The sequence below is a fragment of the Macaca fascicularis genome, chromosome 7 (assembly GCF_037993035.2).
Source record: "Macaca fascicularis isolate 582-1 chromosome 7, T2T-MFA8v1.1".
NCBI classification, from domain to species: Eukaryota; Metazoa; Chordata; class Mammalia; order Primates; family Cercopithecidae; genus Macaca; species Macaca fascicularis.
The window spans coordinates 36,938,129-36,960,980 of NC_088381.1; the positions used below are offsets into that span (position 1 = coordinate 36,938,129).

The 22,852-nt window shown below is 39.3% G+C and overlaps 1 protein-coding gene across 40 annotated transcripts in view; it reads right to left on the reverse strand.

Annotated features, from left to right (window-relative positions):
• ICE2 (interactor of little elongation complex ELL subunit 2) overlaps positions 1–22,852 on the reverse strand; it is a 57,267-nt gene that overhangs the window by 1,403 nt on the left and 33,012 nt on the right. For 19 of the 40 annotated variants that reach the window (XM_073995925.1, XM_045397275.3, XM_073995939.1 and 16 more), the window contains 4 exons: positions 18,877–19,006; positions 12,617–12,701; positions 8,120–8,170; positions 4,622–4,880 (listed from right to left, as the gene is read on the reverse strand). In XM_073995925.1, coding sequence (XP_073852026.1) covers positions 4,622–4,880; positions 8,120–8,170; positions 12,617–12,701; positions 18,877–19,006 — 525 coding nt within the window. Of the gene's footprint in view, positions 1–4,621; positions 4,881–8,119; positions 8,171–12,596; positions 12,702–16,097; positions 16,450–16,959; positions 17,132–18,876; positions 19,007–22,852 lie in introns of those variants that run through there. The other 21 variants (XM_073995933.1, XM_073995942.1, XM_073995931.1 and 18 more) reach the window with 7 other exon arrangements.

A 22,852-nucleotide genomic window follows, 5' to 3' on the forward strand; every position in this document is an offset into this window, starting at 1 on the left:
CTTTGCTGTGGTTCTACCTTCAAGTCTACCCTTCCTTACCCTCACTTTCTAGCTCACACAGTCAAACGAAGAGAGGTGGGTCCATTTTTTTTTTTCTTTTGATACAGTGTCCCACTCTGTCGCCCAGGCTGGAGGGCAGTTGGCGCGATCTCTGCTCACTACAACCTCCACCACCTGATTCAAGTGATTCTCCTGACTCAGACTCCCGAGCGGCTGGGATTACAGGTGTGTGTCACCACGCCTCGCTAACTTTTGTATTCTTAGTAGAGATGGGGTTTCACCATGTTTAGGCTGGTATGGAATTCCTGACCTCAAGTGATCCGCCCGCCTCGGCCTCCCAAAGTGCTGGGATTATGGGCATGAGCCACCGCGCCCAGCCAAGGTGGTCTATTCTTAAGACACAATCCCTTGCTATGTAGTCATGTTAAAGATGTGATCTATAAAAAGAGTAATGGAGAAGCCAATCTCACAGAGAAGGACCAAAGCTGTACAGCCTGAAACTATTTCCACAGAGCCTGCCCATATCTGCCTTTATTTTCCCTAGTCACCTTGTTCTCTTCTATTTCTTCATATCCTGTCCAGTGAATTTCAGGCCTGGGACTGATGGGTGATAGTGTAACTCCAAGCACTCTCTCTTTATAATGCTAGCCCAACAGAAATACTACTTGCATTTGCTCCAAGGGGTTACAGGCTCACTGAGAATGGCTCAGACTCTGGCTTCCCTTATTTAATATCTACTGTTCCTTTAAAAAGCATTTTTTTGGGTTTACATTTACGTGACCAGAAAGGACAAACTGAGTAAAGATTTGTCTGTGTGAATCTGATGAACTTTTGTAATATACTGATTAGAAAAGTACGGTGACTTTTGGATAATCTATACCACTCCTCACTCAGCTGGTATTTCCTATAAAGGTATACTGACCACGCTAATTCTATGTGTTAAAATCTTTGAGAAAAACAAGCATTTTGAAAACTTCCACTGCAAGACTGTGTGTGTTTGAATGTGTAAAATGAATGTTTATTACAGAAGCTGTAGAAAGAGAAAAAGACTAAGTGTGAAGCTGTTGCAAGAAGACTGGAAGCAGAAGTCAAAAGTAGCCCAGGCAGCAAATGGGACCCTTAAATAGAATGTCTGCTTGATGCAGTAGGAGGCAGAAGCAGGCTCTACTGGCATCTCTCAGGGTTAGTACCAAAGGTACTATCCAAGGATGAGACCTGAGTTCAAGTGGACTTGTGACTATGCGATCACAGTAGAGGCAAAAATGTTTGAATACATTTTTACACCATGAAAATGGGCAGATGATTTCTATTTCATATAGGTCTTACTTCCCTGGTTTCCTGAAAGCTGTGATCTCACCATTGCTGCCAAAACCAGAATCCATATTTGTGCTTAGATTGGTTGGGACTAGAAGGCCCATTCCAATGGCCTGGCTAGGAGGTAGGGAGGAAGATGGGGTAATTCCTCTCAAATATAGGGCTGCATTGTGGGGAGCTGAGTAGATCACCAAAAACTTTCCACTGGCTTTCAAAAATATATCAAACCAAGTATTAGTTATCTAATTGTCCACTGTACCTAATGCTGGGCTCTGCAACAACCTGGGCCTGGATAATCTCGTTAAGTATTTGTTCTTGGACTGAATGCATAAAGCACACTCCGTGATACACATGTAATTGAATTGTTATTATGTAGCCAAATTGTGAACATATGGAATTTCTCCTTTTCCAAATACAGTCACATTTTGGTCAAAATGAACTGCATGTATAACAGTGGTCCCAAAAGATTATAATGGAGCTGAAAAATTTCTATCATCTAGTGATGTCGCAGCTGTTAGAATATAACAGTGCAATGTATTACCTTGTCTATGTTTAGACATGCAAATACCAGTGTATTACAACTGCATACAGTATTCAGTACAGCAACATGGTGTACAGGTCTGTAGACTACCTAAGAGCAATAGGCTATACCATATGGCCTAGGTGTGTAGTAGACTACACCCTCTAGGTTTGTGTAAGTAAGCTTATGATATTTACACAAAGACAAAATTGCCTAGTGCTGCATTTCTCAGAATTTATCCCTGTCGTTAACTGATACACGACTATAAATTGTGTTCTTACTGTACTAAAGCACATTTTAGACCACATTTAAAAAAGAATCAAATCATTAAAGTATTTCCAAAGTATAAAGCATTCAACACTATTTGAATGTCAGTCTATATCAATAAGGACAGTATATTACTCATTTTTTTTAGAAATACCTTGCACACACATAATACATTTTTCCTTTCACTTAAAGTTGTTCAATTCCAAGGTATTAAACTGTTCATTTTCACTAAAAAGGAATAAGCCACCCCCACACAGAATTACAGGTTATAGGTGAGAGACTATAATCAGTGTTTCTAAATTAAAAGGAAATCACTCTCCTAGAAAAACACAGATCCTTCAAAAACAGTTCTTCAATTATTTTTAAGTTACTTAAGAAAATGTTTCCTTAGGTTATAAAAGTGACTACTTCTAGTAAACTGGAAACAGACAACCAAAACTGAAGATAAAATAGCTTAAAATGCTAACAAGTAACTTTCTCCATTCTTTCACTTGTCCCAACATAACATTTGTACTTTCTTGGCCAAAGCTAAGTAGGAATGTACAAGGAGTTCCCATTTCTAAAAGGATACTCCCAAACAGTAACTTAGGGTGGAGAAATGAAAGACATAAACAAACAACCCTGTTTACTTTAAATTATTTAAAAATCCTCACTATTTGCATTCCAGCTGTTTCTCATAAGGATTTGAAGACATTTACCGATTAATTCAGTAAAATATAGACAGTGAAAAGGAAGAATACACAAGTGATAGACGCTCTGGGGCAACCATAATGAGAAGATAACATTCAGACAATAATTCTGACTCAAACACTTTTGGCAGTAAGTAAGGAAAATATACTGGATTTTGTCTCCTCAACACATTCAGAATCATTTGTAGAGAGCAAAACTTTTTTCTTTCCTTTTCTTTTTTTTTCTTTTTTGAGACAGAGTCTCACTGTGTCGTCCAGGCTGGAGTGCAGTATAGTGATCTTGGCTCACTGCAACCTCTGCCTCCCGGGTTCAAGCAATTCTCCTGCCTTAGCCTCTCCAGTAGCTGGAATTGATTACAGGTGTGCACCATGACGCCCGGCTAATTTTTGGTAGAGATGGGGTTTCACCATGTTGGCCAGCCTGGTCTCAAACTGCTGACTTCAAATGATCTACCCACCTTGGCCTCCCAAAGTGCTGGGATTATAGGCGTGAGCCACCGCACCCAGCCGAGTGCAAAACTTTTCTAACAACTAAACTCGAATTGGAATTTCCTACACAATATACAGAACGAGTGACATAGCAGAGAATATCTCTAGCTATGGGTTTATAAGTTTCAGATAATGTCATTCAACTGTTACTTCTGGCAAGGATTCTATAAAGAGAGTAATATTAATTGTAATTCAGTAAATACGGAGTTACATAATACTTATCAAAACACAATTTAGTCCTTAATACTTTAGTTGTATTTTTAATTAGACACTCTGTTCACAAACTACTAATACTTCTTTTTCCTCATCCTAATTAACAATGTTGGCCAGGCGTGGTGGCTCACACCTGTAATCCCAGCACTTTGGGTGGCTGAGGCAGGCGGATCATAAGGTCAGGAGATCGAGACTATTCTGGCTAACACGGTGAAACCCCGTCTCTACTAAAAATAAGAAAATTAGCTAGGCATGGTGGCGGGCGCCTGTAGTCCCAGCTACTTGGGAGGCTGAGGCAGGAGAAGGGCATGAACATGGGAGGCAGAGCTTGCAGTGAGCTGAGATCGAGCCACTGCACTCCAGCCTGGAAGTGAGACTCCGTCTCAAAAAAAAAATAAATAAAATAAAAAGTTTAATTACATCATAATTTATTACATGTACTCTTCTGCAAATTGCCTAAAATATTTAATGAAATGAAACTCAGTATATATAAACAAAAATTTAAAAAAACCCCCACAATTTTGCTTTTCATAGGAATATAAGGATTTAACTACTTGGATGCCTTACCCACACACCCACTGTGTAAGCTAAGAGAGTTTTCTTTTTAATTTTTTTTTGAGATGGAGTCTCACTCTGTCCCCCAAGCTGGAGTGCAGTGGCTGGATCTCAGTTCACTGCAAGCTCCGCCTCCCGGGTTCACGCCATTCTCCTGCCTCAGCCTCCCGAGTAGCTGGGACTATAGGCGCCCGCCACCTTGCCCAGCTAGTTTTTTGTATTTTTTTAGTAGAGACGGGGTTTCACCGTGTTAGACAGGATGGTCTCGATCTCCTGACCTCGTGATCCGCCCGTCTTGGCCTCCCAAAGTGCTGGGACTACAGGCTTGAGCCACTGCGCCCGGCTGAGAGTTTTCTTTAGTTGACTTATAAATCTTGCCAAAATAGAAAGTTCCACTACCATGTAGACTGGACTCACTACGGCATACAACTTTATCCTTCCTATGGATATAGTTTTTAGAATGGTGCTGTGATTAATATGACAATGAGAACATCAGGTTGAAATATGGTAAAGTCTGTGAAATAGACAAATAATAAACAACCTAATGAACCTTTAACTTCAAAAAAGATCTTACCTTTTGTTGTGTTGTGGTATCCAGTGATTTAGGTGGAAAAGTACAAGGTATTCTTCCATGATGGATATGATATGGTAATAACAGGCTGGGATCTAATGGGACCCAGGGAACTGAGAGACTGGAAGGTACACCAGGAAGGCCGCAATGTGTTTTATACAAATTGTATGCTGTCCTAGTAACTTTTCCATCAGAGGCCTTATAGATCAGGAGTGAAGAATCTTCTGCTGCATGAGATAACAAGTAGGAACCCTCCTGCAAGCTAAATCCACACAATGAAACTCAACCCACTGGCTCACTGTGTCAATTTCAACAGCACTTTCTTAATCATAATCTATTAGTAAAACTGAAAATTATGAGAAGATCACACCACCTCTAAAACTTATGATAAAATAAGATTTAAGAAATCTTTAAATTTTTATGCTTTTTAAGCAACTAATTTTAATTCTTACTCCAAAGTTCAGAATAGTTGATCATTTTCTTTTTGCTTTTATAGCAATTTGTAAGTTTTCATTTAATGGGAAACAAAGAGTGTGCCTAATTCTCTAATCCACAGATTAGACATTTATAGGTATCAATACTGAAAAGCATTCCTACAGCATTTTCATTCATTTAACACTGCAACTATTGTGTACCTAATAATAGACAGATGACTAGATACAAAAGTGAAGGTGACATGTTGGCTACATTGAGTAGTTTAAAATAAAGTGGAAGAAACAGTCAATGGAACAATCACGATACAACATGAGGTGCTATGAGGATAACAGAGACAACAGCAGCTAGCGGGTATTAAATGTTTATTATGAGCTAACTACTGTATTATAGCTTCACATCTATTTTCTCATTAGATCTTCCACAATAAACCTTCAAGGCATATTAATTTAGGGTGATAAATAAACAAATTAGAGATGCTAAGCAATTTGCCCAAAGTTCTGAGTGTAGGCTTAGATATAAACCCAGGCATTTGAACTCCACAGGCCACACCCTTAATCACGATCCTCTACTGTAGCAATAACCAGCTATGTTGAACATCAAAACCACATTTTTCCTTTCTCCTTAGAAAGCTTTAAATAATTCAGTGTACATCATAAAGAACTAAAGGGATATGAATAAATACATTGTGCTTTCTTGGGATTACACAGTCCTCTGGATCAAAGATGTTAAGGAGAACATCCGTTCTTTACCACAATATATTATTAAAAAAGAAAGATTTATCATACTTTAGCTATAAAGATTTGCCTATAAACCTATTAAGTTACATTTTCATCAATTTTTAAACTGAAAATAGGTGTTGACAATTGCTCTTATCCTCTGGAAATTTTTTTCCCAATAACTTTCATATTTCCATATAAAGAAATGAATAATTATTTGATAGGAATAAATAACATTTCAAAGATTCAGCTTTAATCAATGAAAATCATGTATCTTAACTACCTCCACTAAAAATGAAGAAAGCTTTCGTTTACAGAAGAATGTATTAATATTTAATTCATGGAGAATGAGAGATACTCTAAGAAGGAGTATCTTACAAGTGCCGTACATGTCTAATGTATATGGATGAATATAAACTATGGTAGGTGGAATAATGGCCTCCTAAAAATGTTTATGTTCCAAACCTGGAACCTATGAATATGTTACATGGCCAAAGGGAATTAAGGTAGCACATGGAATTAAGGTTGCTAATCAACTGACTTTAAAATGGTCAAATTTTACTAATCACAACAGCCCTTAAATATGCAAGAAGAAGACAGAAGAGACTCAGAGGGAGATGTGACTTAACTTGGCTTTGTAACTTTGAAGATGGAGGAAGGGAGCTACAAGCCAAGGGATGCAGGTGGCCTCTAGAAGCTACAAAAGGCAAGGAATAGATCCTTCCCAGAGCCTACAGAAAGGAATGTAGCTTTGCCAATGCCCTGATTTTGACTCAGTGAACCCCGTTAGACCTCTGACTTGAGAACTGCAAAATAATAAATTTGTGTTGTTTTATAACATTAATTTTGTGGTAATTTGTTATAGCCACAATATAAAGCTAATACACAAACTAAATAAAATATTGATAATAAAATTTCAAAAAACATCTGGCAAATTTCATGCAAAAGCTTTATATGTAACATGAAGAACAGAATATATAAAACAAAAATCCTGTCACATAATCACAGAATATCAGAACTGAAAAGTACCTAGGAAGTTATTGCACTTGACACCATCATTTTACAAATAAGTAAACTGACATCAGGTTGGATAACAGAATTCTTCAGAACTAGAACTTTGAGATTTTGGCTGTAAGTTCAGATTCAAGTTGTTTTCAAGTTTAACCTTTGGTAAGGGCATAAGAGAAGGAATGCAAACATTCATATAACAAAATAGTTTGATGTATCACCGGGGAAAAATCCATATTCTAAGACTTGCCATGGACCTAAATGACTGTTCATTTAGCTCTATGTTCTTTCTTTCTTTTTTTTTTTTTTTTGAGAGGGAGTCTCACTCTGTCGCCCAGGCTGGAGTGCAGTGGCACATCTCAGCTCTGCAATCCTGCCTCCCGGGTTCAAGTGATTCTCCTGCCTCAGCCTCCTGAGTAGCTGGGATTACAGGTGCACACCACAACACCCAGCTAATTTTTTTTGTATTTTTAGTAGAGATGGGGTTTCACCATGTTGGCCAGGATAGTCTCGATCTTCTGACCTCGTGATCCACCTGCCTCAGCCTCCCAAAGTGCTGGGATTAGAGGTGTGAGCCACTGTGCTCGGCCTCTATGATCTTTTTTTTTAGTCTTGAAAGTGAAAATAATATAGCCATGGTGGGCTGAATAATGGTCCCCCACCATGATATCCATATGCTAATCACAAGAACCTGTGACTGTATTACATTTAATGGTTTTGCAGGTGTGATTAAATTAAGACTTTTGAGATGAGGGGATTATCCCAAATTATGTGAGAAGGCCCAAAGTAATCACCAGGAACCTTATAAAAGGGAGGCAGAGGAAGATATTACCACAAAAGGGGAGAAGGCAATGTGATGTAGACACAGAGATCCAAGTGACATGCCCTGATGATGGAGGAAAGAGCCACAAGTCAAGGAATACAGGTGGTCACTAGAAACTGAAAAAGGTAAAGAAATGATTCTTTCCTCAGTCTTCAGAAAGGACCAGCCCTGTTGACTTTTACCCGGTGAAACTGATTTTGGATTTCTGACCTCAAGAACTAAAAAGAGAATAAATTTGTTTTGTTTTAAGCCACCAAGTTAGTGGCAATGTGTTACAGCTGCAATAGAAAAACAACACAATAATAGACTTACAGGAAAATGTAATTGCAAGCTCATTAAAGCCAGATACTATCATATTATCTTATATTTTTACAATATAAATTTTTACATTTGACATAATAATTTTTGCATTTCTAGGTTATTTAGTCTCTATTCCTAACAGCACATTTTCAAAGTTTCTAAGAATTTTCATCTAAGAAAATCAGACATATCAAAGCAAAATGCCTAAAAAATACTTACCTACTTAATTTCTTTAGAATGTGTTGGAGGATGTTAAATAAATTGGAAATCCTAAGAAATAAAAGAAATTCATGTAAAATGAAACTGCAAAAAACTTACTTTTAGCAATTATAGCTCCTCAGGCAGAGAAATGCCCTCAATAACAACAACAAAAACAGCGGATGAGATAATGTAAAACAAAACATATTGAAACTTATTTCTATTAGGATTAAATTATGATATTTACTTAATTTTTGCCATTTCCTCTTTTTTTTTTTTTTTTTTGAGACAGAGTCCTGCTGTGTAGACTAGGCTGGAGTGAGTGCAGTGACATGATCTCTGCTCACTGCAACCTCCACCTCCCAGAATCAAGTGATTCTCTTTTTTTTTTTTTTTTTGAGGCGGAGTCTCACTCTGTCACCCGGGCTGGAGTACAGTGGCCGGATCTCAGCTCACTGCAAGCTCCGCCTCCCGGGTTTACGTCATTCTCCTGCCTCAGCCTCCCGAGTAGCTGGGACTACAGGCGCCCACCACCTCGCCCGGCTAGTTTTTTGTATTTTTTTAGAAGAGACGGGGTTTCACTGTGTTAGCCAGGATGGTCTCGATCTCCTGGCCTCGTAATCCGCCCGTCTCGGCCTCCCAAAGTGCTGGGATTACAGGCTTGAGCCACCGCGCCCGGCCTCAAGTGATTCTCTTGCCTCAGCCTCTCAAATAGCTGGGACTACAGGCATGTGCCACCACGCCCAGCTAATTTTTTGTATTTTTAGTAGAGATGGGGTTTCACCATGTTGGCCAGGCTGGTCTTGAATTCCTGACCTCAGGTCATCCACCTGCCTCGGCCTCCCAAAGTGCTGGGATTACAGGCATGAGCCACGGCGTCCGGCCAATTTTTGTCATTTCATGATTTCCTTTCATTATCATAATGTATTTGGCTTTTTGTGAGTCAGAGCAGTTGTAAAGAGATCACTATTTTATGTTCAAATTATATACTTAAAAAAAAAACACGGCTGGGCACGGTGGCTCAAGCCTGTAATCCCAGCACTTTGGGAGGCCAAGGTGGGCAGATTATGAGGTCAGGAGATCGAGACCATCCTGGCTCACATGGTGAAACCCTGTCTCTACTAAAAATACAAAAAATTAGCCGGGCGTGGTGGCGGTTGCCTGTAGTCCCAGCTACTCGGGAGGCTGAGACAGGAGAATGGCGTGAACCCGGGAGGGACAGCTTGCAGTGGGCTGAGATCGCGCCACTGTACTCCAGTCTGGGCAACAGAGCGAGACTCCACCTCAAAAAAAAAAAAAAAAAAAAAAAAGATAAGAGGTCTTTAGTAAAGCTAATATGCCTAAGAGTTTGTCTTTCAGAGATGGTGGTGAATTAGCTTCCAAAAAAATTGACAGGTATGTTAAACCTGTGATGACAGAGAAGCCACCCACTCGTGATAGGATAGCTAAAGGGAAATACAAGTTTTTTTTTTTGAGACAGTCTCGCTCTGTAGCCTAGGCTGGAGTGCAGTGGTGTGATCTTGGCTCACTACAAGTTCTGCCTCCCGGGTTCACACCCTTCTCCTGCCTCAGCCTCCCGAGTAGCTGGGACTATAGGTGCCTGCCACCACGCCTGGCTAATTTTTTGTATTTTTAGTGGAGATGGGGTTTCACCATGTTAGCCAGGCTGGCCTTGATTTCCTAACGTGATCCACCCACCTCGGCCTCCCAAAGTGCTGGGATTACAGGCCTGAGCCACTGCGCCTGGCCAAATACAGGTATTATTTTAAAAATTTCTTCAGTAGTTCTTCTAGACCTGAAGTCCGTCCATCGGTCCTTTCTTTCTTTCTTTTCTTCTCTCTCTCTCTCCCTCCCTATTTTTATTTTTTTGAGACGGAGTCTCATTCTTTTTGCCCAAGTTGGAGTGCAGTGGCACGATCTCGGCTCACTGCAACCTCCGCCTCCTGGGTTCAAGCCATTCTCCTGCCTCAGCCACCCAAGTAGCTGGAATTGCAGGTGTCCACCACCACGCCTGGCTAATTTTTGTATTTTTAGTAGAGATGGGGTTTCACCATGTTGTCCAGGCTGGTCTCGAACTCCTGACCTCAAGTGATCTTCCTGACACAGCCTCCCGAAGTGCAGGGATTACAGGCATGAGCCACTGTGCCCGACCTCCTCCTTTCTTTTTTTAAAAAATGTTTTTCTTTGGGAAAAGCAAGGCAGGTACAGACTAGGGTATGGAAAAGCTTTTCTATTCACATATATAAAAAAGAGTTACTGTTCAAGAGAAGCAGTCCTTGTAATAGAAGCAGACATACTGAAGCAGGCAGAGAGTTCAAATTTGGATCTGGGACCCTTAAAAAACTATGTCAAACCTGTGAAGGCTGGAACTATGCAGCTAGTAGAAGTCAGAACCATTTCTTCTCTTAAGTAGGAATCAAACATATTAACTGCCAAGGCTGCAACTAGCTTAGCCGTGTGCTCTAGGGAACACCACTCTAATATTTCCTCATATATAAAATGGAGATAATACTACCACCAGCCTTTCCTAGGAATTTGTGAGATGAAAATGAGATAAAGTTCATAAGTTATTTTCCTTTGCATTTAGACATTTAGAGTTCTGAGCACGATAAATTCATTTCAGTCTCGTGTATAGTAACGCTTAGTAGAAGGGCAAACTTTGAGAAGTTAGACTATCAGAGTTTTTCACTGTACTATCCTTTCCCTTTCCTGTAATGGAGTAAAATGTTTGCTTCCCATGCACAGTGGCCACTTTGGCTGTAGCCTCCCTTGTCTTAAGTAGAAGGGCTGGTGCTACTGGCATTATATTTAATTTGGAGATGGAGATAATATAAACAGATCACAAATTGGGTCTGGGCTCCATCAATGGATGAATGAATAAAGAAAATGTGATTACAGACACACACACACACACATACACACACACACACACCTACACACACACACAGAGGTATATTCAGCCATAAAAGAAATGAAATTCTGGCCCGGTGCAAGTGGCTCAAGCCTGTAATCCCAGCACTTTGGGAGGTCGAGATGGGCGGATCACAAAGTCAGGAGATCGAGACCATCCTAGCTAACGCGGTGAAACCCCATCTCTACTAAAAAAATACAAAAAACTAGCCGGGCGAGGTAGCGGCTCCTGTAGTCCCAGCCACTCGGGAGGCTGAGGCAGGAGAATGGCGTGAACCCCGGAGGCGGTGCAGTGAGCTGAGATCCGGCCACTGCACTCCAGCCTGCACGACAGAGCGAGACTCCGTCTCAAAAAAAAAAAAAAAAAAAAAAAGAGAAAAAAAAGAAATGAAATTCTGGTATTTGCATCATGGATAGAACTGGAAGTCGTTACATAAACCAGGCACAGAAAGACAAATACTGCATGCTGTCAATCATATGTGGAAGCCAAAAAAAGTGGATCTCATGGAGATACAGAATAGCAGTTACAAGAGGCTGAGAAGGAAATGGATGGGAGAAATGAGAAGTTGGTTAAGGGGTTAGACAGGAGGAGTAACTTCTAGTATTCAATACCATAGTAGGGAAATTACAATTCATAATAATTTAGTGTATATATCAAAATAGCTAGAAGGGAAGAATTGTAATGTTACTAACACAAAGATAAATGTTTGAGGTGAAGGATATTCCAATTATCTTGATTTGGTCATTACACATTGTATATAGGTATTAAAATACCACATGTAAGGCTGGGTATGGTGGCTCACACCTGTAATCTCAGCACTTTGGGAGGCCGAGGTGGGCAGATCACCTAAGATCGGGAGTTCGAGACCAGCCTGACCAACATGGAGAAACCCTATCTCTATTAAAAATACAAAATTAGCTGGGCATGGTGGTGCATGCCTATAATCCCAGCTACTCGGGAGGCTGAGGCAGTAGAATTGCTTAAACCCGGGAGGTGGAGGTTGCAGTGAGCCAAGATTGCACCATTGCATTCCAGCCTGGGCAAAAAGAGTGAAACTCCATCTAAAAAAAAAAAAAAAAAAAAATCACATGTACCCCAAAATATATATAACCGTCATCTATCAATAAACAAACAAAAACAAAACAAAACATACTGCTGCTCAGGCATGGTGATTCATGCCTGTAATCCCAGCATTTTGGGAGCCCGAGGCAGGCAGATTGCTTGAGTTCAGGAGTTTGAAAACAGCCCAGGCAACATGGTGAAACCCTGTCTCTACGAAAAATACAAAAATGAGCTGGGCATGCTGCTGCATGCCTGTAGTCCCTACTCAGGAGGCTGAGGTGGGAGGATCCCTTGAACCAGGGAGGCTGAGGCTGCAGTGAGCCGAGATCACACCACTGCACTCCAGCCTGGGTGACAGAAAGAGACTCTGTCTCAAAAACACAAAGAACGAAAACAAGACAAAACAAAACTGGGTCCAATGAGACCTCTATACATAAAAGGATTAAAAGTCTTGAAAATACTTTAAGCTTAAACAATATTTAAAGAAAAATTAATGATCACATTAACAAGTTTTTCAATTCTCACCACAAAGTAAACTTTCTTACTTGAGTGCTGAAAGCTTTTCTTTTAATTCTTCTGAAGTAATTTCTTCCAGCAGAAAAAGTTTTGAAGTAAATGCATCAATATGCCCTAAAATAAAATATCAAACTTAAAAAGAACAAGCAATTGCAGTATTTAGAAAACAAAAAACCAAGTTATCCTGTCTCCTTAAAGATGCTTTTACAAATTTTAATAACTGTAAATAAATTTTATATTTAGTAGAAATATACATTTTATTAAGTCTTAAGTACAGCTATATTCTAAAATGACATAATTCAGATTATAAAACATTTATATTCATTCTAAAATATTTGCTGAATATATAAAAGTTTACACATGTCCAAACATACAAAATCATTTCAAAGCCTACAATTTATGAACAACAACTATTAAAATACTGGTGTTTCTAATTCCTATTAAAGTTACATTTGTATGGCGTTTGTGAGGAGAAATAAGTACATATTATGAAAACAAGCAGATAAAATCAAATGTACAGGGGCTTTCTAAGACACACTTGGTTCTGAAGGTAAAAATTAGATTATGAAAATCTGGCTTCATATTTTTTAATTAGGCTGAGACAGTGGCTCATACCTGTAATCCCAGCACTTTGGGAGGCTGAGGCAGGCAGATCACCTGAGGTCAGGAGTTCGAGACCAGCCTGGCCAACATAGTGAAACCTCACCTCTACTAAAAATATTAAAAAATTAGCCAGGCATGGTGGTGGGCGCCTGTAATCCCAGCTACTTGGGAGGCTGACACAGGACAATTGTTTGAACCCAGGAGACGGAGGTTGCAGTGAGCCGATACAGTGCCACTGCACTCCAGCCTGGGTGACAGAGTAAGACTCTGTCTCAAAAAAAAAAAATTTATTAAAGGACACTGTAAGATTTCCTACAGTTTAAAAAAAAAAAAATCAAAGCAGTCAGTTCCAAGTCTTACTTTTTGAGACAAAGTTTCGCTCTTGTTGCCCAGGCTGGAGTGCAGAGGCATGATCTTGGCTCACTGCAACCTCCGCCTCCTGGGTTCAAGCGATTCTCCTGCCTCAGCCTGCCATGTAGACGGGATTACAGGTGCCCACCACCAGGCCCGGCTAACTTTTTGTATCTTTAGTAGATACTGGGTTTCATCACATTGGTGAGGCTGGTCTTGAATTCCTGACATCAGGTGATCCACCTGCTTCAGCCTCCCAAAGTGCTGGGATTACAGGCGTGAGTCACTGAGCCTGGCCAAAGTCTTATTCATTTATTTATTTATTTTAGACAGAGTCTTGCTCTGTCTCCTGGGCTGGAGTGCAATAGCGAGATCCTGGCTCACTGTAATGTCTGCCTCTGAGGTTCAAGCTATTCTTGTGCCTTAGCCTCCTGAGTAGCTAGGACTACAGTTGTCCGCCACCACTCCCAGCTATCTTTTTTTTTTTGTATTTTTGGTAGAGATGGGGTTCCATCATGTTGGCCAGGCTGGTCTCGAACTCCTGGCCTCAAGCAATCCACCTGCCTTGGACTCCCAAAGTGCTAAGATTACAGGTGTGGGCAACAGCACCCGGCCCCGACTCTTACTTTTTTTTACAAACACAATGTGAATCTAGAATTCCAAAAAACAAAACAGCAAATTCTCAATATGATGCTTTTGTTTTAAAAAGTAATGCATATGTTCTAAAACAAAACAGGTTGAGAGCTGATACTAAGGTCCTGAAATATACCAAGGAAGAGTGACATAAAAGATAGTTCCGGGTTAAATGTTATATGATCAAGTCAACACAAAAATCGTAGGTATTGTACCATAGTTAAAAACATCAACTGGCATGATGAGAATTTAACACGTATCAATGTTGAAAACAAATTGTTTTTATCTTTTTAACTCCTAATATTTAGGTCTCAAAACAAATTACCTGGAAAGCTGATGTCAATCACTGGGACAATTAAAATTGCACATAATTTAATGTTTCATTTTCTTACCAAGCCCCCTTTCATTTGCTTTATGCTCATACACTGATTACACTCATTACACAGTGGCATTTCTAATAACAAAGACACATTGTAATGATTTAATAACCACAGAAAGGAAATATTAAGCATAACTTTTAGATGTTTACTAATTATGTCTTTGAGAAGACTAATAGTTCTTACCTTTTGAAAGAAATTCATTTAAAAAAGTATTATAGTGTGTGTCAATTATGGTCTGTCAAAAATAACTATACAGACAATACCATACTAAGTGCTCTGAGGATCTACCTCCTCAAGGAGTTCACAACTCTCTCAACATTGGAGCTTTCTAATCTGTTGGCCTCAAATAAGATATATATGTGCTTAAGATACTCATCACCTCAGCCCTTCAGGCAGCTAAGCAATGCTGGGGATGGCAAAAGCTCCCTGGCTATTGCCCTTCAGCTACAAGCAATCTCTCTTATATATCACAGTGTGCTGTACAAATATTTATCTGCATCAAGGTTGGAAAGCACTAATTTAGAGAGGACAAATAAAATCTATGTATAATAAAAATAAAGACTTTATATACAAGCATTCATTCATACATATATGCACATAAACATATACAAGCATACATGCATTCATATGTGTATAGTGACTCCTTGCTTTGCATGCAGTGTGGGGACCATAAAAATGACCATACGGGCCGGGCGCGGTGGCTCAAGCCTGTAATCCCAGTACTTTGGGAGGCCGAGGCGGGTGGATCACGAAGTCAGGAGATCGAGACCATTCTGGCTAACATGGTGAAACCCCGTCTCTACTAAAAATACAAAAAACTAGCCGGGCGTGGTGGCGGGCGCCTGTAATCCCAGCTACTCGGAGGCTGAGGCAGGAGAATGGCGTAAACCCGGGAGGCGGAGCTTGCAGTGAGCCGAGATCGCGCCACTGCACTCCAGCCTGGGTGACACAGCGAGACTCCGTCTCAAAAAAAAAAAAAAAAAAAAAATGACCATACGGGCTGAAACCCTACAATTTTAACAATCAATGGGGAAAATTACAACTGTTTGGTTACCTTTGAAATTTTTGTCAAAACACTATAAACTATCAATCATAAATATACAGGAAAATGAACAGAACAGTAAAATATTTTAGTACACTTTAATTCAAAACACTAAAGTGTTTTATTTCTTTATGAAACGTTAGTGAAGAGCAGTTTGAACAGTGCTTGTTACCTTCTTGCACAACTTGTTACTAGGAAGAATGCATCTTTTCTTTTTCTTTTTTGAGACAGGGGCTCACTCTGTTGGCCAGGCTGGAGTGCAGTGGTGTGATCTTGGCTCACTGCAACCTCCACCTCCCAGGCTCATGTGATTCTCCTGTCTCAGTTTCCTGAGTAGCTGGGACTACAGGCACAAGTGACTACTGCCCAGCTAATTTTTTATATTTTTAGTAGAGACAGGGTTTCACCATGTTGGCCAGGCCAGTCTTTAACTCTGACCTCAAATGATCCACCCGCCTCGGCCTCCCAAAGTGCTGGGATTACAAGCGTGAGCCACCTCACCTGGCTGGATGCATCTTTTCAATGCCATGGTGAACCGTTATATTCCTAAGGATCAGCTTCCGACACTGTATCCTTTGTGCTCTCAATATCATGAAATTATCTTCAGGAGTTTGTTTAGTGTAAAATCTTATGCCAGTGTCACTTGTTCATCCTTTATGTCACAACGCTTTCACTAAGTTTGTCTGGCAGCAGCAAATCTAGAGTCACTGGAACAATAGCAGTGCCAACATTCCCAGTCTCTGCTATTTCCTCTGTAATTCCATTTATGTTCCATTCAAATTTCACTTCTGGCAGTATCCCCTTTTGTTTCTTTGCTTTGCTTTAATATTTGTTGGCCGATTCTTTTGATTACCTACTTTGGTAAAATATCACATGGGTGTATCACTGGGAGACAAAGAGTCAACACAACTGCACACTCTGCTTTCTGTGCATGAGCTCAATGGGTACACAATAACCAATTATAAACAGACTTTGAAAGAAGTGACATGACTGGTCACTGATCATGATGTGCCTGTTATTTATGTAGTGATCTGTGGACTGAAGAGCCAGCAGTGAAGCTTATACTTTATACAATTACTGTTAACACACAGTCATAACTAAAACTTGTGCTTATTGAAACTGTGAGCCAAGTGAGGACTGCCTGTATGTCAACTATATAGAATTGATAAATATTATAGGGTTGGAGGGTGGATGCAGAAGTTGCGATGAGACTATGTGGGAAATTGTCTTAAAGGAGTAAATCCTGAAGTTTTTATAGGGAAAAGATAAAAAGAGTACTGCAACTAGGTAAAGTGGGGAACAGGTTTATAGCAAAGCAAAGCGAACAAACAAATCACAAGTGTGTTTATTCTACTGGAAAAAGAGACTATAAGCTATAGAATTGATTCTCAAAGTGTGGTCCCTAAACTAGCAGCATCAGTACCACCTGAGAAAGTCTCAGGTCCCAGTACAGACCTAGTAAATCAGACACTCCAGGGTGGGGCCAGCAATCTCCACTTTTAAAAGCACTTCAAGTGATTTTCTTGAACATCTTCCTTAAATTAAAAGGGTATTATAACAACATTTAAAAAAACTCAAAAACTCAGATGTTTTTAAAATAGTATTTTAAAACATATCGCCCCCGCATACCTACACCCCACCAAAAAACCCCAAACAAACCAAAATCCCACAACCACACAATATATGCTTTTCACCAAACACTTGGCACAGAAGCCAAAAATACTATCCCAGTACATTGAAATGAAAGGCTTACAAGAGGATAGGATTCACAGAGAATAATCAGCAGTTAGGATTACTTAGGATTTTAAAAAATAATTAAGATGAAGTAATCCACACAGTTGACGTTAAACTGTACATTTAAAAACTGAAACCTTAAATTTTTTTTTTTTTTGGTCATGAATCTCTGTTCTCTGTCAGTACTTTAAACAAAATTTCACTCATAGGTTTTTATTTGGTCCTTTCCTAAAATGATATGGCTGGCAAATTGCATTCAAGTAGCTAACACTGAGATTGTGAGGTCTTTGGAGGAACATTGAAATTCTGGTTATAGACTGAAAATTACTACAAAAACTTCGAGTATGTTTATGAAGGAAGAGGAGGGAGGCAGCCTATCACCAATTAGTGCATTTAGCTACTTCCTTTTTTGAGTTAAGCAGAAAGAATCAATTATCTACTTAATACTCTCATAAAACATGAAAACAAAATACTGATTAACCAAAACAGGAAAAACATTTTAAGTGAATAACCTTTCTTTAAGAAACAAACCCTCATAGCATTTATTACATACAAGCAATCAAGCTAACCACTATAATACAAAATTTTATTAGACTCAATACAGAATTTTATCAGACTCTGACGTTAAGCTGTTTATTGTCTAACAGGAAGAAGGGATAGGTGTTAAGAGAGAACAATAAAGTACAAAGTAACAATTCACAGAGAAGTAAAAGACCGCACTGAGAGATCAAAGAAGCAAAAGACTACACAGAGGAGTAGTCTGAGATGATTAGGAGGGATTGAGATTTATGGGATGCATTGAGATGTTCGATACTGGACATTCCAGTGGGAGGAAATACTACCAATAATGACTAGTAAGTAATCTATTATGTGAGGATGTTAAGTGTACATGAACTGAGCCAATGCCAATTGAATTCCAGCCTAATCCCCATGCCCCAGAAAAACAAAACAAAAACAAAGGAAAAAGTCATTTCATCAAAATATTTGAGGTTTTAAAAGCAGTGTCATTATAAGAAAATTTCAAAATAAATGTATAGATCAATAGTTGACCAATTAAACAGTACCCTTAAAAGAAGCTTGTTTTAGAAAACAAATGTATATTTTTGATTATACCATTAAATAAGTATTTCTAAAATAGGTCAGCATGGTAGGTCATCCCTGTAATATCAGAGCTCTTGGAAGCTAAGGTAGGAGGATTGCTTGAGGCCAGAAGTTCAAGACTAGTCTGGGCAACATAATGAGACCCCATCTCAATAAAAAACAAAAAAATTAGCTGGGCATGGTAGCACATGCCTGCAGCCCCAGCTACTTGGAAGGCTGCAGCAGGAGGATCACTTGAGGCCAGGAGTTTGAGGTTACAGTGAGCTATGATCACATGACTACACTCCAGCCTGGGTAACAGAGTGAGACCCTGTCTAAAAATAAATACATACATACATAAAAACTAAAGTAAAAAAGTACAGAATAGAAGTATTCATAATTGAATTTACAAGTATGTAATTACAAGGAAATTAAAAAGGAGAACAAAGACTTCTGTATAACTTACCAACATAAAATGAGCTGTTGGAATGCAATAAACTTTCAGTCCATAAGCGACAAAGTTCACTTTCAGTCAGAGCTTCAACTCCATAACAAGCTTGATACTCTACTTTTGGTAGTACATAAACTGGAAATTGCTGCAATGCAAGATTATACTTTTTCAAAGCTCTACTAATTTACTATTAATAATAAATACATTTGCCTATCCAACTTTGCCACTTTCAGAATGCTTTCAGGTAATCTTATTTCATCCTTTCAGTTACAGCAGGATTCACACTGTAAGATGGATACATTCAAGCCTGATGGATAGAAGAATGTTTGGTGCCAAAAGTTGCATGGATAAAAGAGATCTCTCCTCACCATTCCCATTTCTGACCAAAATTGACATACCTCCCCACATAGGCAAGGTTTGATTTGTCAGGGAATGTGAATGACAGCAGAATCCTTGCAACAGAGCCCATCATACATAGTTGCCCAAAGGCTCAAAGCTAGATGCTGGGAAGGACTGACTTTTTTACTAGTCATTCTCAAGAGGATAAAAAAGGTAGAATTTTTTTGCTCCTTTAAAGCATGAGTCACACTGTCTCAGGCTCAAATACTCTGAGCAGCTTGTTTCATCCTACAAATGAAGGAGCAATAATGCCTACATTAAAACCTGTTTGTCATTGTCTTCAATTTAACGGCTTTATTTCAGACATGAAGTATCTGACAAATTATCCATCCAAATTCACTGGTCAGGACACTACATAAGTAAAATGACTGTACCTATTACTGGTCTAAAGGAGCATAAGCAAAGAAATACACGTTGTTCACTGTGCTTATGCTATAGCTTCAAAGAAAACTCTGCTCTTAACAGGAGTCTATTTCCAGTTGCAGAAAGAGAAACACATGATTTAAGGTATTTAACTTGCACTGATAAGGCTAATTAGTACTTTTGAAATTATACTAAGATGTTACCATTTGCAGATTTGAAAATATTTCATAAATATTTCTTAATTCTTGAAAGAGTGGGCTTGGCACAATGTTGGTGGTAAGAATGATTCAAATCCACTAATAGTTTTGTTATCAACAGTAAGTGCGGTTTCATGTGATTGCCCCTGAACTACATGCATGTGAGAAATCTGGTGATCTTGTTAAAATGTAGAATCTGGGGTAGAGTCCAAGGTTTTGCATTAATAACAAGCTATTGTTTCAGGGACCATATTTTCAGGAGGTAAGGCCTCCAGTGTGTCTTCTCAATTAAAAACAAAATTAAATGGGATTAGGATAATTTTATCATTAAAAGCATTTTACTATATAATCTAGCAAATGGTTATCTGCATATGATTTAGTCTCTCATAACTTTAGAGCAAATACAAGGTCGAGATAAAGAAATTTGCTCAGGCTAGGTATAATGGCTCAAGTCTGTAATCCCAGCATTTTGGGAGGCTGAGGTGGGAAGATTACTTAAGGCCAGGAGTTCAGGATTAGCCTGGAAAAACTAGCAAGACCCTGACTCTATAACAAATTAAAAAAAAAAAAAATTAGCTGAGCATGTGGCACAAGCCTACAGTCCTAGTTACTCAGGAGGCTGAGGTGGGAGAATCAGTTGAGCCCAGAAGTTCAAGGAAGCAGTAAGCTATGATCGTGCTACTGCACTCCTGCCTGGGCAACAGAGCAAGACTCTTGTCTCTTTTAAAAAAAGAATGAATGAAATTTCCTCAAGGACACATAGCTAGTTTACAGCAGAGTTAAGAAAAAAGTTGACTGAGAAAAAGGATCACATTTCTGGATCAGAAATGAGTAACAGAGTTAATTCCATATATTTTTTAAAATTTAAAAATATGTATTATTTCTGAAAAGCAAATACTTCAGGAGATTTTCTTTGATAAACTACTCTATCTATAAAACCAAGTCCTAAAACCAGTTTTAATTTCTGTATGTATTCTACTGCCATCTCCAGGAAGCCAGGGGAAAAAAAGGCCTGAACATTTCATCTTTGCTTAGTATCCCAAAATTGAAGTAAAAATTTAAGGATAATCAGCCGGGCGTGGTGGCTCAAGCCTGTAATCCCAGCACTTTGGGAGGCCGAGACGGGTGGATCACGAGGTCAGGAGATCGAGACCATCCTGGCTAACACGGTGAAACCCCGTCTCTACTAAAAAAATGCAAAAAAAAACTAGCCAGGCAAGGTGGTGGGTGCCTGTAGTCCCAGCTACTCAGGAGGCTGAGGCTGGAGAATGGCGTGAACCCGGGAGGCGGAGCTTGCAGTGAGCTGAGATCCGGCCACTGCACTCCAGCCTGGGCGAAAGAGCGAGACTCCGTCTCAAAAAAAAAAAAAAAAATTTAAGGATAATCAAAATTTTCATACTATAAAAATAAAATTTACTATTTTTTTCCCTTGATAAGTGGCTCCCCAAGTAAAAGTTTTTCTTGGTTCTGTTCCAATTTTTCACATAAAGCACTTAGGATACTTGGTTAACTGAGACAGACAGTAATAGATATTATGAAATCATCCAAAGTTCCTGGGTGTGGATTTCATAATCATGTAACGAACTCAGAAAATTCTGTTTTATCTTGTGGTTCAAATTAGCTTCTTTATTATTCTTTTGTTTTGAGATGGAGTTTCACTCTTGTTGTCTAGGCTGGAGTGCAATGGCACAACCTCAGCTCACTGCAACCTCCACCTCCCAGGTTCAAGGGATTCTCCTGCCTCAGCCTCCCGAGCAGCCGGGTTTACAGGTGCACCACCACGCCCGGCTAAGTTTTGTATTTTTTTTAGTAGAGATGGGGTTTCGCCACATGGACCAGGCTGGTCTTGAACTCCTGACCTCAGGTGATCTACCTGCCTCGGCCTCCAAAAGAGTTGGGATTAGAGGCGTGAGCCACTGTGCCTGGCCTAGACTCTTTATTTTATCCCATCACTTTAGACTGGCTGATGTTTTAAGTTCTCCTTTAAAGTGCAACTCTTATTAAGCAGAGTTTTGGTAAGGAAACATAAATGATACTGGAAACTAAAATGACAACTAAAATAATTGAAGAACCAAGGAAAAACAAAGAAGAGATGAAGTTCTTGGACAGCAGAGGTTGAAGAGACTTCTAAGTATTTCAAAGCTCTATTTAAGTAAGTTGGTTTTTAGGTAGGAAACACTGATGGGGGATGTACTTTTACCTAACTAGTTTAAATAGTACTACTTACAACATTTTCTTTTTTCTCTTTTTTTGTTTGAGACGGAGTCTCACTCTGTTGCCCAGGCTGGAGTGCAGTGGTGCGATCTCGGCTCACTGCAAGCTCCGCCTACCAGGTTCACACCATTCTCCTGCCTCAGCCTCTCAAGTAGCTGGGACTACAGGCGCCCGCCACCACACCTGGCTAATTTTTTGTATTTTTAGTAGAGATGGGGTTTCACTATGTTAGCCAGGATGGTCTCGATCTCCTGATCTCGTGATCCACCCACCTCAGCCTCCCAAAGTGCTGGGATTACAGGCTTGAGGTACCCTGCCCGGCCCAGTTATTCTTTAATATGATACAGTAGTCAGGAAGTACTCCACAAGGCAATACTAGAACATCACTAGTCTGGATTCACCTGATCCCTACCTCAAAACACACTGACATTCAAAGTGGTCAGTGATGATTCTTATTGGGCAGTAAGTTAGGTAACAAGAGACAGAGACACCAAAACTTGTTTTTTCAAATGTGTACTGTGACAAATATATACAACAGAAAAAATCCTCAAGAAAAATTAAAGGAAACACACTTTAATATTACATACTCAATTATAATATAGAAGATTCCCTTTATCAGAATTCAGCAGTCATACACAAAAAAATGCAAACTAATCTGAAAGAGAATTTCAAATACGAAAAATTATTAAAAGAAGTAATTACTCAAATTGCAGTACACATGTTTTTCCTGAGGAAAATATTTATATCAAACCCAAAAGAAACAACAGGGAGAAAAAGAAAGGAAGAGATTTGGTCTTCTAACAATCCTGAAAAGACCT